Raw genomic sequence first — 19,033 nt, 5'->3', positions numbered from 1 at the left:
GGGGTCATGGCAATATTTAATTAATTACCACCATTACCACCCATAAAGGGGAGTTGTATAATACCAACCAGTCCATTCCTGGTAGTCATTGTTGTCATCTGCCATCTGTAATAGGATAGAGCACTTAGGCGCCTGCCATCGATTGCCAGATTGCACCAGCACTTTCGCCCCTTCCCCGTCCCTCTGTGCCGCACTTTATTATCACTAAGTAGAGCACTTTAGACCTAGCACTTTATTGTGATCTGCACTTTATTAATGTGCCTTTAGACCTTGCACTTTGTTAATGTGCCTTTATGAATGTGTGCTGCTGCTAACTAACTACGATCATTACGATTACTGATGAATTGCTCCCAATTCTAAGCACTTTATGAACTGTTCCATTGTAGTAGTCGGAACATCAATTACCATCTGTATTGCTGCTACCCATGTGGTCCCCTGCCCCCATTTGTGTATTGTTCCTGTTGCTTTTTTGTAGCGGAGGGGGCAGAAGGGGTGGTGTTCTGGAGCCTGTGATTGAAGATGTGGTGGGGAGGGGGGAGGGGGGGAGGGGGGGAGAGGGGTTGTTGGCAAGAACCTATAAGCCTAACAACAAGCGTAGGAGAAAGTGATCGTATGGCTCGGAACTGCGGCATGGAGGGGGGGAGGTGTTCCACTAGCCGAGGGGCCCCCATAGAGGTCGTGGTGGGAAGGAGGAGATGCGGGAGAAGGAGACCTCGAATTCGGCTCAATTCGGACCGCTTATCTAAATTAACTATTCCCAATCGGTCTCCTAAGGTAAATTGGTGTAACCAGGTGAGCGGGCCCTCTGGCTTGAAGGTGGTGTTGTTGAACGCCAGGTCTGTCAACGGAAAGACATCTTGGATCCAGGATTTAATCCTGGAGGAGCGGGCAGATCTGGCGTGCATCACGGAGACCTGGTTGGATGAAGCGGGGGGCGTAAACCTCTCCCAGCTCTGTCCTCCAGGTTTCTCCGTGCAACACCAACCAAGAGCCGGAGGACGGGGAGGCGGTGTCGCAGTAGTCTATAGAGATTCCATCCATCTAACCAGGAGCCCCATCCCGCAGACCACAAATTTTGAATGCGTCCACCTGAGGGTGGGTGACCGGGACAGAATAGGGATTCTGCTAGTGTACCGTCCACCTCGCTGCACTACAGTCTCCCTACCTGAGCTAGCGGGGGTGGTCTCGAGCCTGGCGGTGGAGTCCCAACGGCTTCTTGTGCTGGGGGACTTCAACATCCACGCCGAGGCAACCCTCACAGGTGCGGCTCAGGACTTCATGTCCGCCATGGCAACCATGGGGCTGTCCCAACGAATAACTGGCCCCACCCACTGTGCTGGACACACATTGGACTTGGTTTTCTGCCAGGGATGGGAGCAGGGTGGCGGTGTGGAGGAGTTGTCTATCTCTCCGTTGCCATGGTCCGACCACTTCCTGATTAGATTTAGGCTCACTGCGCCCCCTAACCTCCGCAAGGGTGGAGGACCCATTAGGATGGTCCGCCCCAGGAGGCTAATGGATCCGAGTGGATTCCTGACGGCTCTTGGGGAGTTTCCCGCCGCCGCGGTAGGTGATCATGTCGAGGCCTTGGTCGCTCTCTGGAATGGGGAGATGACCAGGGCTATTGACAAGATCGCTCCGGAACGTCCCCTCTCGAGTAACCGAGCTAAACCAGCCCCTTGGTTCACTGAGGAGCTGGCAGCGATGAAGCGAAAGAAGAGGGTTCTAGAGAGCGTGTGGCGCTCAGACCCAAGCGAGTCAAACCGAACACGGTTTGTGTCCTTTTTAAGGGCATATGCCGCGGCAATAAAAGCCGCAAAGAAAACTTTCTTTGCGGCCACTATTGCGTCTGCAAAAAACCGTCCGGCGGAGTTGTTTCGGGTTGTCAGAGGTCTTTTAACTCCCCCTACTTCAGGTGGGAGCCCTGACAACTCGGCAGCGCGCTGTGAAGCATTTGCTCGGTTCTTTGCAGACAAAGTCGCTTTGATCCGCTCTGGGCTGGACGCCACATTAGATGCAGTCTCTGTGGATGTGACACAAGCACCTGCTTGTCCGATTTTGTTGGATTCTTTTCAGTTTGTGAAACCCGAGGATGTGGACAAGATACTTGGAGGAATGAGACCCACCACGTCCATCCTAGACCCCTGCCCATCCTGGCTTCTGAAGGAAGCCAGAGGGGGATTGGCCGAGTGGGTAACGGTGGTGGTTAATGCCTCCCTTCGGGAAGGCAAGATTCCAGCGAGCCTAAAACAGGCTGTTGTAAAGCCGCTGTTGAAGAAACCATCACTTGACCCCACTAAATTGGACAACTTTCGGCCTGTTTCCAATCTTCCCTTCTTGGGCAAAGTCATGGAAAGCGTGGTGGCCTCACAACTCCAGGTATTCTTGAGAGACACGGATATTCTGGATCCGGCACAGTCTGGTTTCAGACCGGGACATGGTACCGAGACGGTCTTGGTCGCCTTAGTGGATGATCTGCACCGGGAGCTAGACAGGGGGAGTGTGTCCCTGTTGGTGCTCCTGGACCTCTCAGCGGCCTTCGATACCGTCGACCACGGTATTCTTCTGGGGCGCCTTGCAGAGATGGGTCTTGGGGGCACTGCTTTGCAGTGGCTCCGGTCATTTCTGGAGGGTCGTACTCAGAAGGTGTTGCTGGGTGACTCCTGTTCAGCGCCACAGCCGTTGATCTGTGGCGTTCCTCAGGGTTCCATCTTGTCCCCCTTGCTGTTTAACATCTACATGAAGCCGCTGGGTGAGATCATCCGGAGTTTCGGGGTGCGGTGTCACCTGTACGCAGATGATGTCCAACTCTGTCACTCCTTCCCACCTGCTACTAAGGAGGCCGTCGAAGTCCTGAACCGGTACCTGGCCGCTGTAATGGTCTGGATGAGGGCGAACAAACTGAAACTAAATCCAGACAAGACAGAGGTACTCCTGGTCAGTCGCAAGGCCGAACAGGGTATAGGGTTACAGCCTGTGCTGGACGGGGTCGCACTCCCCTTGAAGGCGCAGGTTCGCAGCTTGGGTGTGACCCTGGACTCATCGCTGAGCCTGGAGCCTCAGGTTTCAGCGGTGACCAGGGGAGCATTTGCACAGCTTAGGCTCGTGTGCCAGCTGCGCCCGTATCTTGGGAAGTCTGACTTGGCCACGGTGGTACACGCTTTGGTCACATCCCGCCTCGACTACTGCAACGCTCTCTACGTGGGGCTGCCCTTGAAGACGGCCCGGAAGCTTCAGCTAGTCCAACGCGCGGCAGCCATGTTGTTAACGGGAGCAGGACGCAGAGAGCATACAACGCCCCTGCTGTCCCAGCTCCACTGGCTGCCGATTCGCTACCGGGCCCAATTTAAGGTGCTGGTGTTATCCTACAAAGCCCTAAACGGTTCCGGCCCAAAATACCTTGCAGACCGCATCTCGGCCTATGAGCCCACGAGGGCCTTGAGATCATCCGGGGAGGCCCTTCTCTCGGTCCCGCCTGCCTCACAGGCACGTCTGGCGGGGACGAGAGAGCAGGCCTTCTCGGTGGTGGCCCCCCGGCTGTGGAACACCCTCCCTGCTGAAGTTAGACAGGCGCCCTCCTTGATGGCCTTTCGTAGGGGCCTGAAAACATGGCTCTTCGAGCAGGCCTTCAACTGAGTGTATCTTGAAACGACACTGGAATGAACTAGGACTATGAATTTTGGCTATGACCCCAGGACTTGACGAAGCGGACTTTTAGTATAAGTATATGTTATGTTTGTATTGTCTGGTTTGTATTGTCGTGATTTATTGTACACTGTCCTTTTTGTTGCTGTTCACCGCCCCGAGTCGCCCTCGGGCTGAGAGGGGCGGTCAATAAATGCATAAATAAATAAATAAATAAATTTCCTTATCCAAAATAAAAAAAGTATTCCAAAATTCAAAACTTTTTGCCGCCAGCGATTGGCTTCCACTTTTCTTCCTTCATGTATGCCTGTCGAAGGCAGGCAGGAATGAACCCCTGCCTCCACTCCCAATATCATTGGTGAAAGCAGCCCTATGAAGTCACTATCACTGGCAGTGAAAGGAGGGCTGTCCTACTACCCTTACCTCACAAGTGCCAAGGTTATAGTGGTGGCAGCGGCAGCAGTACAAAACCAACTAGTTTGTTTCCTTGCCTTTTTTTTTCCTGCCAGGGCTCTGTTGCTGCTGCTGCTGCCGCCTCCTCCTTATCTTTGTGAAGTCGGTATGTGTGGAGTAAGGAGAGAGAGAACAGAAAGTTACAAGTAGTGTTGCCCCCAGTAATTATGGTGATGCCACTACCACCATGTTCACAGACTGAGAATCGTTTAGGTGGAAAAGAGGTATAGCTTGTAGCCAGAATACCCTCGTGAAAAGTTGGAATGTTAAATTGCCTCTGTGTCTGTCTATATATATTGTGTGTCTATGGCATTAAATGTCTGCCATGTATATGTACATTGTAATCCGCCCTGAGTCCCCTGTGGAGTGAGAAGTTCAGAATATAAATACTGTAAATAATAAATAATAAATAAATAAATATCCTCGCATATGTCTCACACCTCCCATTTTTTCCCCACCTTTCCCTGTAATTGAAGGACAACTGCAACTGAGGAGAGCATGGGCAGGCAAGTGCAACTTGAACTGACACTTGAAGAACATTGACAAGTCTCTTTTATTATATGCAAATATGGATATTCCAAAATCTGGGGGTAAAAATCTAAATTCCAAAAAAAACTTTTGGTCCCAGTTATTTTAGATAAATATTTCATTCAGCATTTCTGTTCTAGTTGGAAGTAACCAAAAGGCTTCAGACTTTAATTGTTAAACAATTGCCTCCAGTCTCTGAACAGTGTCACAAAGTTAAGTCTAGGTCTTTAATCATGCTTGCAGTTTTATTTTATTTTTACTCTTGTTCATTTAGAAAAATAATTCTCATGAATTCAAAAGCTTGTATACTTGTGATTTATGACATGCTAGTGGAAGTATTGATTTACTTTGCTTAATTTTTTGCTTAAATAAGGATAGTGCATAGGACTTATTTCTAAGATGTTACTGAGAAACTGGAGCATATGTTCTTTCAGGAAACCAACTCATTGTTCCATAATTTCTGCACTTTTGTGTAATGTCTTCATCCATATTCAGCACCCCTACAGACACAAAGCTAAATAAAACATAGGCTATTTTCCTGATAGTGCATCACGATGGTATTTATCAGCTTCCCTGGTAGCCATTAGGCAATCAGGGATTTCATGCAGGTGAATAAAACCTGATGAGTAAATGATAGCTGTCACTTCTACATCAACCCACTTGAGTATTGGCTGTGGAGAAAGAGATGTTTTGAATCTATGCATTTTGTGTTTACATGTTTTTTTCTTTCATGCATCACCTTTGGGGGGCATAGTAGGCTGAGAGCCGATACATACATGCCTTAAATACATACATAATTAATTACTGTCACCTATCTTTCTTATAACTTAGAATTGCACATTGTTTGACGTAATGCTGAGGAATTAATTCTACTTCAATATTTCCTGTCTTACAGTAGATTGTCTACCTTCAGAATTGTGATGGATGGTGAAATATTAGATTCATTTTGTATGAATTAATGAGGTTCCTTGGCTTTTGCTTCTTGAAAATAATATCCTAATCTGATTTCTATTTTCAGATCTGCAGTGGCTGAATACCGAAGGTTCTCTCTCTTTGTACAAAGACCTTTGCGGGAAAGTAGTGGTATTAGATTTCTTCACTTATTGCTGCATCAATTGCATCCATGTGCTGCCTGATCTCCATGAATTAGAGCAAAAGTACTCTGTAACAGGTATCCCATTTTCTAACAATAGAATTTCTTGATATTATTGCAGTTAAAGTTGTTTACACGTATTAAATAGTATGTTATTAAATATTATGTCTTTTAGATGTATAATTCAATACTTGACAAAATACTTCCAAACAAATGCTCTTAAAAACCTTCTAGAAAGAGCTTCATTGATTGATTGTATTTCTCTGTATTTAGGGAAATCTTTCAAAATGTCAACAATTTAAAAGACCTCTTGCATTTAATTTAATTAACAAAATAAAGACTGGGCTTCACATTCTGGATATATGTTATACATAATCCCAGTGGGCTGGTGTGATGGCATTTTGGCAATATTTTTCATAAGAAAATCCAAACCTTCCTGATTACAAATGCAAAATAATAATAATAATAATAATAATAATAAGATAGAATCCTTTAAAAATAAAAAAAATACTAAGTAGCAATTATGCTATTGCATGGATTAATAATAATATAAATTGTTTAAAATATCTAGGATCAGTATGATTTTCTAATTATTTAAATACTATAGTGGTGTTTTATTTATATTTGTAATTTTTAATGTGAAATTATCATTTTTGAAGATGGCTTTGTTTATATGATAAATAGAAAATTCCTTTTGTAAACATTTTAAACCTACTTGAATGTAAGAATTCTGCATGTTTTAGAATATCAAAATCAAGCAAAGTAAGATGGGAATCAAGATCATTAAAATATTCTCATAAATACTGTGTCGTTAGTTGCCATCAGGTATTTTTTCTCTTTTTCTCTTCCTTCCTATGTCTTCTACTGCATCCAAAATTATTGTCTTTTCTAGTGAATCATGTCTTTTCATAATATGTTCAAATTATAACAAACTCAGTTCAGTCATCCTGGCTTCGGGAGAAGTTTGGGGTTAATATCTAGGACCTTGTGTTTGTCTTTAGCAGTCCACAGTGTGCTCTCCAACATCACATTTCAATTCAGTTGATTATCTTTCTATTGATTATCTTCCTATTGAGGCTGGTCTGGAGTAGCAGTCCTCCAGACTGGGTTGCTGTGAGTTTTTCAGGCTGTATGACCATGGTCCAGTAGCATTCTCTCCTGACATTCCACCTGCATCTTTGGCAGGCATCCTCAGAAGTTGTGAGGTATGTTGGAAATGAGGCAGTGGATTTATAAGATAAAGGTATTCCTCTGACATTAAGTCCAGTCGTGTTGGCTCTGGGGGTTGGTGCTCATCTCCATTTCTAGATCGAAGAGCCGGCATGTGGGTCCAAAGTCATGTGGCTGGCATGACTGCATGGAGTGCTGTTACCTTCCTGCTAGAACGGTACCTATTGATCTACTCACATTTGCATGTTTTCGAACTGCCAGGTTTGGTTTTATATATCTGTGGAATGTCCAGGGTGGGAGAAAGAACTTTTGTCTGTTTGAGTAAAGTGTGAATGTTGCAGTTAGCCAGCTTGATTAGAATTGAATAGCCTTGCAGCTTCAAAGCCTGGCTGTTACTGCCTGGGAGGATCCTTTGTTTGGGAAGTGTTTGCTGGCACTTGATGGCTGTCTGGAATTCCCCCATTTTTGAGTGGTGTTCTTTATTTGCTTGTCTTGATTCCGGTGTCTTTTAATACTAGTAACCAGATTTTGTTCATTTTCATGCTTTCTTCCTATCTGTTGAAATTGTTCACATGCTTGTAGATTTCAATGGCTTGTGGATCCTCCAGACTGTTTCTATTTTTATTTCTACTAACTAGATCAGGTAATATCTTCCCTTGCAAGTTATATAGCATCCTCACTCTTGGTTTAAAATTTCCTTGGATTTTTAAAACTTGTAGAAGGGTCTCTTGCTCTTCCTTTTTTATTCTATTTTTTATTTCTCTTCATTGATTGTTACTGTAATTCTCTATTTCCTTGCACACAAGTTGTTTTTTATTCATTTATTAATTTTGTCGTGTCAGGAGAAACTTGAAAAACTGCAAGTCGCTTCTGTTGTGAGAGAATTGGCTGTCTGCAAGGACGTTGCCCAGGGGACGCCCGGATGTTTTGATGTTTTGCCATCCTTGTGGGAGGCATCTCTCATGTCCCCGCACGAGAAGCTGGAGCTGACAGAGGGAACTCATTTGTGCTCTCCCCGGATTTGAACCTGTGACCTGTCGGTCTTCAGTCCTGCTGGCACAAGGGTTTAACCCACTGGGCCACCGGGGGTTCACACAAGTCAGTAACAAGTTACATTCAGGCTTATGAACTTCTTTATGTCACTTTTTACTTTTGCTTTTCATGTATCCTTAAATGCTTGAAGATTTTCCATGTGTCATCCATTGAAGTTCCTCTTTCATTTTGAATGCAAATAGTGTCATTTTGCAGTGTCATTGATTTCAGTTCAAATTTCTTCTCACTTTCAGTCAATTTTCAATATTGTAAATCTATTTTTACATTATATTTAAATTATTTGAGTGTGTTCATGTCATACGTTAACACAGTGATTGGCTTAATGTTCTTCATTAACTTTGTTCTAATTTTCTATTAAATTGATCATGATCTGTGACCCAATCTGCTCCTTGTTACTATAGAGAGAATTGAGCTGCTCCATCTTCTCCTTCCAATTATGTAGTCTATTTGATTGTCATATTAACCATCAAATAACGTCAGTTCTTTGGTTGCCTGAAGAATGTGTTTGAAGTGGACAAACTATTAGCTTGTCAGAATTCAATCAGATGATCTTCAGCTCCATTTCTTGACCCTAGACAAGTTATACTACATTTTTTGTTTCTGCTCTGTTTTCTACTTTTGCATTGTAGTTGCCTAGCATTATCAGTCTGATTCAGTCAATTCTTTCTTGAACTCAGCATAGACTCTTTAAACTTAATCTTTTGCCTTTGGCTTAAAACTTAAACCTGGATTATGGCAGTACTGATGGATTTTTCTGAATTCCTATGAATAGTATTTCTTCAGACTTTGACTGCTTTTGTACATTGCTTCTCATTATTAATGCCACCATATTTCCTCTTAGATTTTTATTTCCATTTATTTGACACAAAATGCCCCCATCTTATCCACTTTAGCTGAACTCACCCCAAGAATTGCAACGAAAATACATTCAATTTCTTATGTAACAATGCCTAGCTTCCCCTGGTTCATGCTTTTCACATTCAATGTCACTATAATGTGTGTATTTCTTTGGATTTTCCTTTCACCTCTGAGTACATCAACAGCTGAGCATTTTTAAGCTTGAGTCCAATGATGTCACTATACATTGTAGTTATGCCTTGCTCTTCTCCAGTAGTTCTTTGAATATGTCCACCCATGCAGTCTCATCATCTGACACAAGCTCTCATTTCATTTTGGACTGTGCTACCGTAGGGTTTTCTCAGAAGACATTCAAAAGGGGTTGTTATTAATGCTTTCTTCTTACTTGCATGTATTAGATATGGTGCTACTGCCATTGTCTCTAACAGATTCTTTACTGATGTCACTCCCTACTGCTGCTGTTGCCCAGGAACTGTTTAGCTAATTTAGTCTAGCTCCTCCATGAAAGCCTGTCTGACATGGGAGACCTTACCAGCAGCACTGCTACCATCAATGTGTCCTTTTGCCTCACTACTGTAGAAGTGTTGTCCACGGAAAGCCTGATAAATATATTCCGAACGCATATCACTTTTTATGGTTGACATATTTTTACACTCATGCTGCAGATAGACTTTTAGTATACATCTGTTTAATGATATAATTCCATCATTATATTGCTGAGTTAGAAGATGGTTACAAAAAAGAACTGTTGTATGACATTTCCAAGATCATTGCATATTCTTTTGGTAATGTGTGCACATCTGGAATTTGAAGGTATATCTTGGAACAAATGTCAGATTCCAAAGAATTCATTCCAGCTACTGTGTTTATCTGATCTGTTCCCTGCTCTTATCATTGTTAGTGCTATTTCTGCATCCAGAAAGGCATTCACAAGGTTATTTTAAGCCCTAATGAACATTCATTTCACATCAACAATCTAGAAATGACTTGCTGGACTGCTTGAGGAAGTGCTTCTTGATAGAAATTATTTGGGAGAGGGCCAGTTTGCCTCTGTTGTATAATGTTCTAAGTGTACATTTTCACATACTAGGAGTTTAACTTCCACAGCTATACTTTTGTTACTGATGTAGGAATCCATGGATTTTATTTACTTTTCTCTTCAATTAAGGCTATCTTCTTAAGCACTATATGGGGCAGATGGATAGAGAGATAAACAAGATCCAAATTAAAATAAAATCTTTAGTATCAGAGTGCTAATTTGTAATTCCGAATTGACCACTATAGTATGTAGAGCAACGTAGCTATGAATGTATGTGGCAAACAGCCAAGAAATTGTAATTGACCAAACACCTGGTACATTTACAGTCTGTTTTTACACATGAGTCTCTTATCCATAATATATTTCCCATGTTTTATTCAAACTACGGCTGCCTTTCCATTGTTGTTTGAAGTAGCCCTAAATTTAATAAATTTAGAGAATGGCCAGTCACTGAACCAGCTTGGAAGCTGATGATTGTCTGCACTGTACAACACTGCACTACGCCCCAGTGGCTAAATGATGTCTACATGGCTAGGTGAAGTCAGTTGGCATGGAACCCATTCACCATTCACACTCCCATCAATTCATTTGGCCTGTGTAGGTTCTCCCTATGTCAAACAGATTTCACTTTGTGCTCTATTGCAACATAAATGATGTGTTATTCATATCCCTTACTTCAGTAGTAAAATGACAGCTGGGACATTGTATTTATCCTACATGCAGCTCTTCCCCAGATCATGAAGAGTGAGGAAGGGCAGCAATATTTAGAAACCTATTGCGATGCCTGCCTTGAAATCTTCTGAATGTCAGGCCATGACAGAAGGATGTGAAGATCTGCCTTGATTACGCTGTACATTTCTCTCACTAAACACTCTTCTCACTCTTTGAACTCTTGTGCCAGATTTAGATAAAAAGAAATTGGAATAGATCCAAGATGGGGACAGTTTTGCTATCTCATGCTGCTGTTCTTATTTTTGGGCTGAAATTATAACAAAGGATGCTTTTGAGAACCAGAGTGTCCTTGTTTCATTTAAGAAATGATTACATACAATGTGTTTTAAAGGGGGCTTTCTCTAACTTACATACTATTTTTGTACTTATACGTGTGTGTGTGTGTGTGCGTGCGTGCGCAGATAGGAATGAAACGTGTTGTGAGAATGACTCTTGAAACCTGATAGCTATCATTTTTCACAGTTCCTTGGATCTAATTAACAGAGCAGAATGCCAGAATCTTATCTATGGTATTGCTGTCAACGGTGCATAATAGGATGGTAGGGAAAATTCCTTTGAGTTTTCAGTTTTTTGCACTAGAAGAGTGATATAATTTTATTTTATTTATTTTTTTAAATGGAAAGTTGAACTTTATCTTCTCCCCACTTCTTTGTTATATCTGGTTAAATCAATGGGCGTTTGTTTGGGCATGGTGGGGGTTGCAAAATAGGAACTAGGGGGAAATTTGCATTTGTTTTTAACATTTTCTCCACTGTTCATTTAATTGATTATAAATATTACTGGAAATGTATTTGCATCATTATTATCAACCAGTCACCACCGTCATAATCATAATTGCTAAAACGACTACAGTTCATTCATTGTGTAACTTATTCTTCATGAAAGCTCAAGATGGCAAACCTTTCCATACCACAGCTTGATATTTGTGGAATCTCAGTGTTACTGTGCATTTTCCTGAACCTGTGTGGTGCTGTTGTTTTGAGTGTCAGACTAGAACTGTGGGAGGCCAGCATTAAAACCCTGCTCAGCCATGGGGACCCACTAGGTAACCTTGGGAATTACGTAATTATTCAACCTAAAAATGGATCAATGACAAACCTCCTCTGAATATATAATGCCAAGGAAACTGAATTATAGGACCAACATGAGTAGCCAGGTAACAAGAAGTATTCTACAAAATACATGAATATGTCATGTATTCATTTATATGTGTATTAAGCAGTTATTGTAATCTCTTTTTGAAGTATTGTATGTTGTGACTCCATACAATACTAACAGTTATTGCAGTTGGTGAGATGGTCAATTGCTTGTTTGGTTGTTGTTATGATTATTAGTATTATTAGATTGAGAAAAAATGCATTGTTTAAGTGGATAAGTATTCTCCACACCTCAGTCCTGAAATCTGAACTTTCTGAAGTTAAGTTTTTATCAGATATAAAGAGACCAAGCATTCTAGTGGCAAATTCTCAGTTAATTTAGTTTATTAATGGCAACTTTGTGACAAATTTCTGTAGGACTATATAATAATTTTTCTTTAACTTTTCCAGTAACAGTTGGGTTTCCTTCAGTAGTCTTACAAAAATAATAACTGACGCTTCTACCTGTTGCGTCCTAAAAACTAATTTACTTGTTTGATACTTTAGTATCTTCTGTTATGTAAAAATCTTAAAGTACTGCTGTTAAAGTGGCATGAATCCAGAGATGCCGTTCTTCCAGAGTGAGATATCTTTTGTGTGCTAAAGGAATATTTATGACTGAGTTCAAATCTTTGCATTTGTTTTAAAAAATGGAAATCCAAAGACGTCTTTTCCTGAAATATTTTTCATAATGCCTTATTATAAATGCTACCTGAAGATGTTTCACAGTCTCTTGCACAAGGTATTTGATGAGCTCTTGCAAAACAGTTCACAGAGCAGCATCACTGACAGCATTTCTTCTTCATGTTCAGTTTTAGATGTTTAATATTTGCTTATCTTGGAGAAACAGGGATTTTAGAGTTTTGTAATTCTAAAGCATTTACAATTTTTTATAAGTTATCTATCCAAAAGCATTGCTAGCCATTTTGCAATGGTTTTAGAAGGGATTAAGAAAGAAAGCTATTTATATTTTAAAACAATAATTTGATTTGATCTTTACTATTAGTGATTTGATTTGATTTTTGTGTACTGTTAAAATTATCTTGGCATTTATCTTACAAATAGAAAGTTTCATAAAATGCCTTTATATTTTATAATCTCAGTCTCCTAGGAAAATAACTCAGGGGACATTGATATTTTAGATTGCATCTTTATTACTATAAATATTTCCTGGCAATTCAAACATGATATCAGGGGACCATTTTGACAATGACGCCATATGGATTAGATAGATACTAAGCTTGGATCAACAAGCCTGAGTCATTTTTCAGGAGTGACAGTGCACTTCTATATATAGTTCTCTGAGTGAAGTTGGGTGCTGTCTATCTATCTATCTATCTATCTATCTATGGAATTGCAGACTGAATGTCTCTAAACCAAGTGGGGAATCATATACAGGGAGTCCCCTAGTTACATACATCCAACTTACAAATGACTCATAGTTAAGGACAGGGATGAGACAACAGGAATAATGGAAATCTTCCCCTCAGAAGGGAAATTCACTCTTGAAAGAGTTATCATGCAGAAAAGCTATCTCAACTGAAGCTTTATCACCAATCCTTGTTTCCACGACCAGCTGAATTTTTCAAAATCCAATTATCACAGGGACAGAAAGTCAGATGAAAACTTCTGAACTATAGACAGCAAAACAAACTCCATGTGAGTGGTAACTCTTCCTTTCTATATACACATGCACACACATACTTTTACACATTTGTAGTTACACTTTAAAAATGTGTCTATTCTGGCTTATATACAAATTCAACTTAAGTACGAACCTACAGAATCTATTGCCGCACACCTGGTTTGGGAAGGCACCTCTGAACCAGTCTCATACTCCAGAATCCAATGACTAAGCAAAGTGGTTTATTGAAGATTAAATGTAGCTTCAGCAAAGGTATAAATTCAATTAAAAGTAATATAAAATATTGTCCATGTAAAAAAAGTCACTTAAAAATTTGGAAGCAATAATCCAAAAGACCAACTCACAGGCAAAGCCTTTAAACTGAAGACTTGGCACACAATACAATCCAGAGTATATGAGAAGCATAACAAAAATCCAAAAAGTTATGTGAGTTCATGATACCACTTGTTTCCAGGAACAATACAAGAAACCATGAAAACCACATATCCAAGGCCCATGAAGCTTGAAGCGAGAGAGAGGATTGCAACCCTTTACTAGACATTGATTCCTCTGAAGAATCAATCCAAATCAACCTTCATTTATACTTAAGAAACTATGTCTTTTTACTTGCGAACTCTGAGGAGTGGCATTCTTAGATAACAGTCTCAGAGAGCAGCATTTTCCTTTGGCTATTTGTCTTTGTTGACAAATCTTTTTTCTTCTATCTAACTCAGGGGAGTCAGGCTTCTCTACATCCATAATTAACACATTCTGCTCAAATTCTGACCTTGATTCTCTTGGGAAAGCTAGCTCAGGCCTGTCAGCCTCTGGATCTGTCTCTAACTGAACATCTACTGGTGGCCTGACAATCCCAGAATCCTCAGCTCCATCATGCACAACAGCACTCTCCTGTCCAGAATCCCCATTTTCAGACCCCTGTGGGTCTGCAGAAGCTTGTTCACTGTTCTCTGAAATCTCAGGCAAAGAAGCAATCACAGGTTGAACTATAACATCTATCATGTTCGTAATTTTGGGACTGCCTGTAAGCCTCCAGTTGCTATCAGAGCTAGTCAGCATAGCCAGTGGTGAGGAATGCCATTAGAGAGGAATGCTGCTAGAGTTGCAGTTCAACAACATGTGGAAATACACATGGTTCCCACTCCATTTTCAACCCTTTCACTGATGTATAACAATACACTCCATAGTTTCATACAGCACGGTTCAAATAACTTAAATTATGGTTAATATATACAATCTTTTTGATTGCTATATACAGTACAAACCCTGTAACCACAGGGGATACATTTCTGAATTTACTGCAGATAGAAAAAAATGTGGATAATAGAAAAACTTATTGAATAAATGACTTCCGGTAGAAGTATACCACAGTGCTAGAGGACCTAGGAAATACCTGCAGAGGACACCTATCTAGACACTGCAAAGTCCTCCAGCACAACTCTGTGTTCAAAATTAGATGGAAGTATATCCTAAAATTGTGTGGAGGAGCTAGAAAATATCTAAAGAGGGTATCTTTTATCAGATGTCATATTTTACCAGATGACAGGGGTCATTGTTTCTTTTAATTTATCTGTATTTTCAGATGGTCTCTTTGTTGTCGGAGTTCATTCAGCAAAATTTCCAAATGAAAAGATTCTGGAGAACATAAAAAGTGCTGTTCTGAGATACAACATCACTCACCCTGTGGTAAATGATGCTGATGCAACCCTGTGGCATGAGCTGGAAGTTTCCTGCTGGCCAACCTTGATCATCGTTGGGCCCCGTGGGAATATGCTGTTCACTGTGGTTGGTGAAGGACACAAGGAGAAATTGTTTCTATTTGCATCCATAGCCCTGAAGTATTACAAGGAACAAGGACACATCAATGCTAACACAATCGGAACACGACTCTATAGAGACACTTTGCCACCTTCACCTTTGTTGTTTCCTGGGAAGGTCACAGTGGATAGCTCGGGGGACAGATTGGTAATAGCTGATACTGGACATCATAGGATTTTGGTGGTGAAGAAAACTGGTCAAATTCTGTACACTGTTGGAGGTAAGAATAACATAAATGTATCGTCACATTGCTTTAAAGCAATCTCAGCAGATCCTTAATTCTGTGTTTCCTGTTACAGTAGGGGGTATTAAAAACTAATTTTATGTCTATAAAACATTTCTTCAGTTATTTTTTTAAGTTTACATCATATTGGACTGACTTCCATGGAGGTGATTAATTGATCATCACCAACATGAAAATGAAGGCACCACAAAGAACAGTAGCACTAATTAAAGTGTTTCGCCTAAATATAGTATATTTATAGTCAAGGTAATTAGATACAAGTGTCTAGTGATAAGTGCTTCAAAATATACTGTAAATCTGCTTTCTTCTTTAGGTTGCTCCCCATAAATCTTTCATCACTGTGAGTTCCTCCCTGTTGTGATTTGATTATATCCCAGAATATGTGACATGGAAATACTTGAAATCTAACTTTAAAATCATGATCCACAGTCTGTAGAGGTTCCCTTTCAGTTCCAAAGAAGTGATTGTCTTGACTCTGAAGGAGCTGGGGGAGGTGATGGCCGACAGGGAGCTCTGGCGTGGGATGAGGTCACGAAGTGTCGGAAGCGACTGAACAAATTAACAACAACAATGATAATGTTTCCTCTGATGTTATCATGTTGTTGAGTTAGATTCCTTCCATTCCTCCATCTGCATATATTTATTACATACATTGCTAAACATTACTGCAATAATTATATATTAGAATAGTTCCAAAATCCAAATTAGGTCAATGTATTTATTAGGCAAAATGACTACATTAAAATGAGTGCAAGAATTTGAGAAACTTCACACACATTTTTGTAACCTTTAAAATTGACCTAATAACATTACTTTAATATTGAATTTGGAATTATTATGGTCAGTGTGATTTTTCTAAGTCAGAATAAAATTATGAAATTTTAGAAAAGTTATAACTGTTGAAAATATCATCTCAACATTACCTTCCTCTCCCCGAAAGATGGTGCATTTTAAAAAGTTTGGTTGTCGTTATTTTTTAACAAATAAATTGAACTTAGAACTATTATCCTTCATTCCAAGCAAACTAGCAGGGGCGGCTCAATCCATTACGCAAAGTAAGCATTTGCAGTATAGTTGATTTTGCCCAGGGGCGCTCTTGGGGCACTCTTGGGGAAAATAGACGTTGACATATGCGAGTTGTAGTTACTGGGATGTATAGTTCAACTACAATCAAAGAGCATTCTGAACTCCACCAATGATGGAATTGAACCAAATATGGCACACAGAATTCCCATGACGAACAGAAAATATATATCAGTGATTGTTGGGGGGGGGGGCACCAAAATACTGTTTGCTTACCGTTGAAAATTATCTAGGGCTGCCTCTGCAAACTACGTATTGCTTTTATGTTCAGTACTTAAAGTAAAGTGGGTAAAAAGTGTTACATGGGCTCCATAAATCTCTTCATGGCTGTTTTAGGGAAGATAGCATCCACTTAAAAAAAAAAGATATTTGCCATTCCTAAAAATTCCTCCATACATCCTTCAGCTTTGCTCATCCCCCACTTCTCATGGAAGAGGTCTTTTTCCAAGCAGGAAGTAAATCAGAAATTGACCTATTAACTTCCAAGTTTGACAAAAGGGCTCCCGTTAGGTATAAAATAACACAGGGAGGTGAAAGGGCAGCTCTCTGACAACTTATCCCAAGGCCAATTGGTATGACATACATTGGGTGGCTCTGGGAACACGAGATGGCCACATAAAAAGCTACAACCAGTTCCATTTCAGAACCCAACTTTTTCCATGGGCCTAAACCCAAGGGTTGCTCTGGATCCTGGGACACAATTCAGAGCAACCTACAACTTGGTTAACGATTTAACCACCACATGGATTTATTGATTAGCAATTTTATTGATTCACCACATAGATGATTCGGCTGCCTTTTGTGCTAAGTGGTCAGTATAGTTGTGTCCAAAGCCATGTTGGAGTTTTTGACAGAGCTACTACTTTATTATTTTATTTTTATTAAAAAATATTGTATTGACAATTTAAATATGGTTTTGGTTTGTTTTGGACTTTATTAAGCCGCTCAGAGCCTACAGTAGACCAGTAAGTAAATTGTAAATTTGCAAATTCAGGCATGGGAAACATGGCCAGGGCTTATGGCACTCTGAGTGCCTATTCCTGATTTAAGGTGCAGTTCCAGCAGGATTGCTTTTCTGTTACTTCTGCTAAAATGAAATCATGAAAAATGTGCAGAATATATTCCAGTGCCAATTTTTCCCCCCAGTAAGAATAAGTTATTTTTTTGAAACAGCAAATAGAATAGAAACAGCAAATATGCTCAAAGATATAATACAGTTATAATACAGATCTCTCTAAACCACATATTGATTTTAAGAATCTTTTTAAATATTAAGAACTGCAGATTGCAAAACATTGTGTCTTCGTTGAATTTTTAAAATAAAGGGTTATAGGATTACTGCCCAGCTTTGTATTGGCCGTTTCAATTGTTGACCTTTTGCAAATTTTTATTCTGATTTGTTTGTTGTTTTCTGTTCTGTTAAGGACCGGATAGTGGAAGAAAAGATGGCACATTTTCAGAAGCCACATTTAATTCACCACAGGGGGTGGCCATAAAGAACAATATTATTTATGTAGCAGATACAGAAAACCATCTGATTAGAAAGGTAAACTTTCTTAATTGAGAAAAAATTAAAGTATAATGGTTACATTTTTTCCTAGGATCATGGACAGAAAGTGATGTCAAAGCAATTATTCAAGGACTATGCAGTGTAACCGAAAGTAGAATACTGCCAAGTATTTATAAATATATTTTAAAGTATTTGGAACAGACTGATTTTTCTCTTGACATATGCTTTTAAGGCAAGTTATTAGAGTCAACAATTTAATGCTTTTCTAAAGAGAAAGGAATGTGGTAATAATGTTGTGCGCTGTGATTTCTATATTCCATTTTTAAATTTTAAAATAATGATATTGTGGCTCTTCAGGATCATATGTTTTGTCTCCATTCCTTTGGAAGACATCTAGGAATATAATTTGGGCTACAGTATATCCTATTTATGTTCATTTCCAGCATTTTAAACTTAAGAAGTTTTTCTAAGATCAACACACGTTTGCATTTTTTCTACATATAGAATACCAAGCCACATTTCTCAGTACAACCTCCGTATGCACTGGGGATACGTTTCTGGATTTCAGGTGGATATGTGTAATCCAGAAACTACAGATAGTAGTAAACCCAACTGAAATGGAGGATTCTGGTCCAAGAATACTGTAGTTACACTGAAGGACCTAGAAAATGGATGTCATACTGTATAATACTGAGGAAACCCACAGTATCACCACAATTGTAAACAACTAATAATCAAATCCATTTTACCTTATTGCCAGTTTGATGTACATCATCAGAGAGAAAATAAAACTCTTAACTTAATTCTAGGTTGACTTGCAGTCAGAAATGGTGACCACTGTTGCAGGAGTTGGGATACAAGGCACAGATAAGGAAGGAGGAGCCAGAGGAGACGAGCAGTCTATTAGTTCACCATGGGATGTTGCCTTTGGAACTTCAGGTATTTTTGTGAAAATTGCAATCTTCACACTGTATTAAATTTGTATGATCCATTTTACAGTTTGCAGATTAATTTAGCCATGTAGAACCA

At 40.1% G+C, this 19,033-nt stretch overlaps 1 protein-coding gene across 2 annotated transcripts in view; it reads left to right on the top strand.

Annotated features, from left to right (window-relative positions):
- Positions 1–19,033, top strand: part of NHLRC2 (NHL repeat containing 2) — a 54,961-nt gene that overhangs the window by 5,300 nt on the left and 30,628 nt on the right. The window contains exons 2-5 of one of the 2 annotated variants that reach the window (XM_060768454.2): positions 5,645–5,797; positions 14,932–15,387; positions 17,919–18,040; positions 18,814–18,943. In XM_060768454.2, the coding sequence (XP_060624437.2) occupies positions 5,645–5,797; positions 14,932–15,387; positions 17,919–18,040; positions 18,814–18,943 (861 nt within the window). The remainder of the gene's footprint in view (positions 1–5,644; positions 5,798–14,931; positions 15,388–17,918; positions 18,041–18,813; positions 18,944–19,033) is intronic. The other variant, XM_067465817.1, reaches the window with a different exon arrangement.

The sequence above is a fragment of the Anolis sagrei genome, chromosome 3 (genome assembly GCF_037176765.1).
Source record: "Anolis sagrei isolate rAnoSag1 chromosome 3, rAnoSag1.mat, whole genome shotgun sequence".
Lineage (NCBI taxonomy): Eukaryota > Metazoa > Chordata > Lepidosauria > Squamata > Dactyloidae > Anolis > Anolis sagrei.
This window is presented reverse-complemented; position numbering and strand designations above follow the sequence as displayed.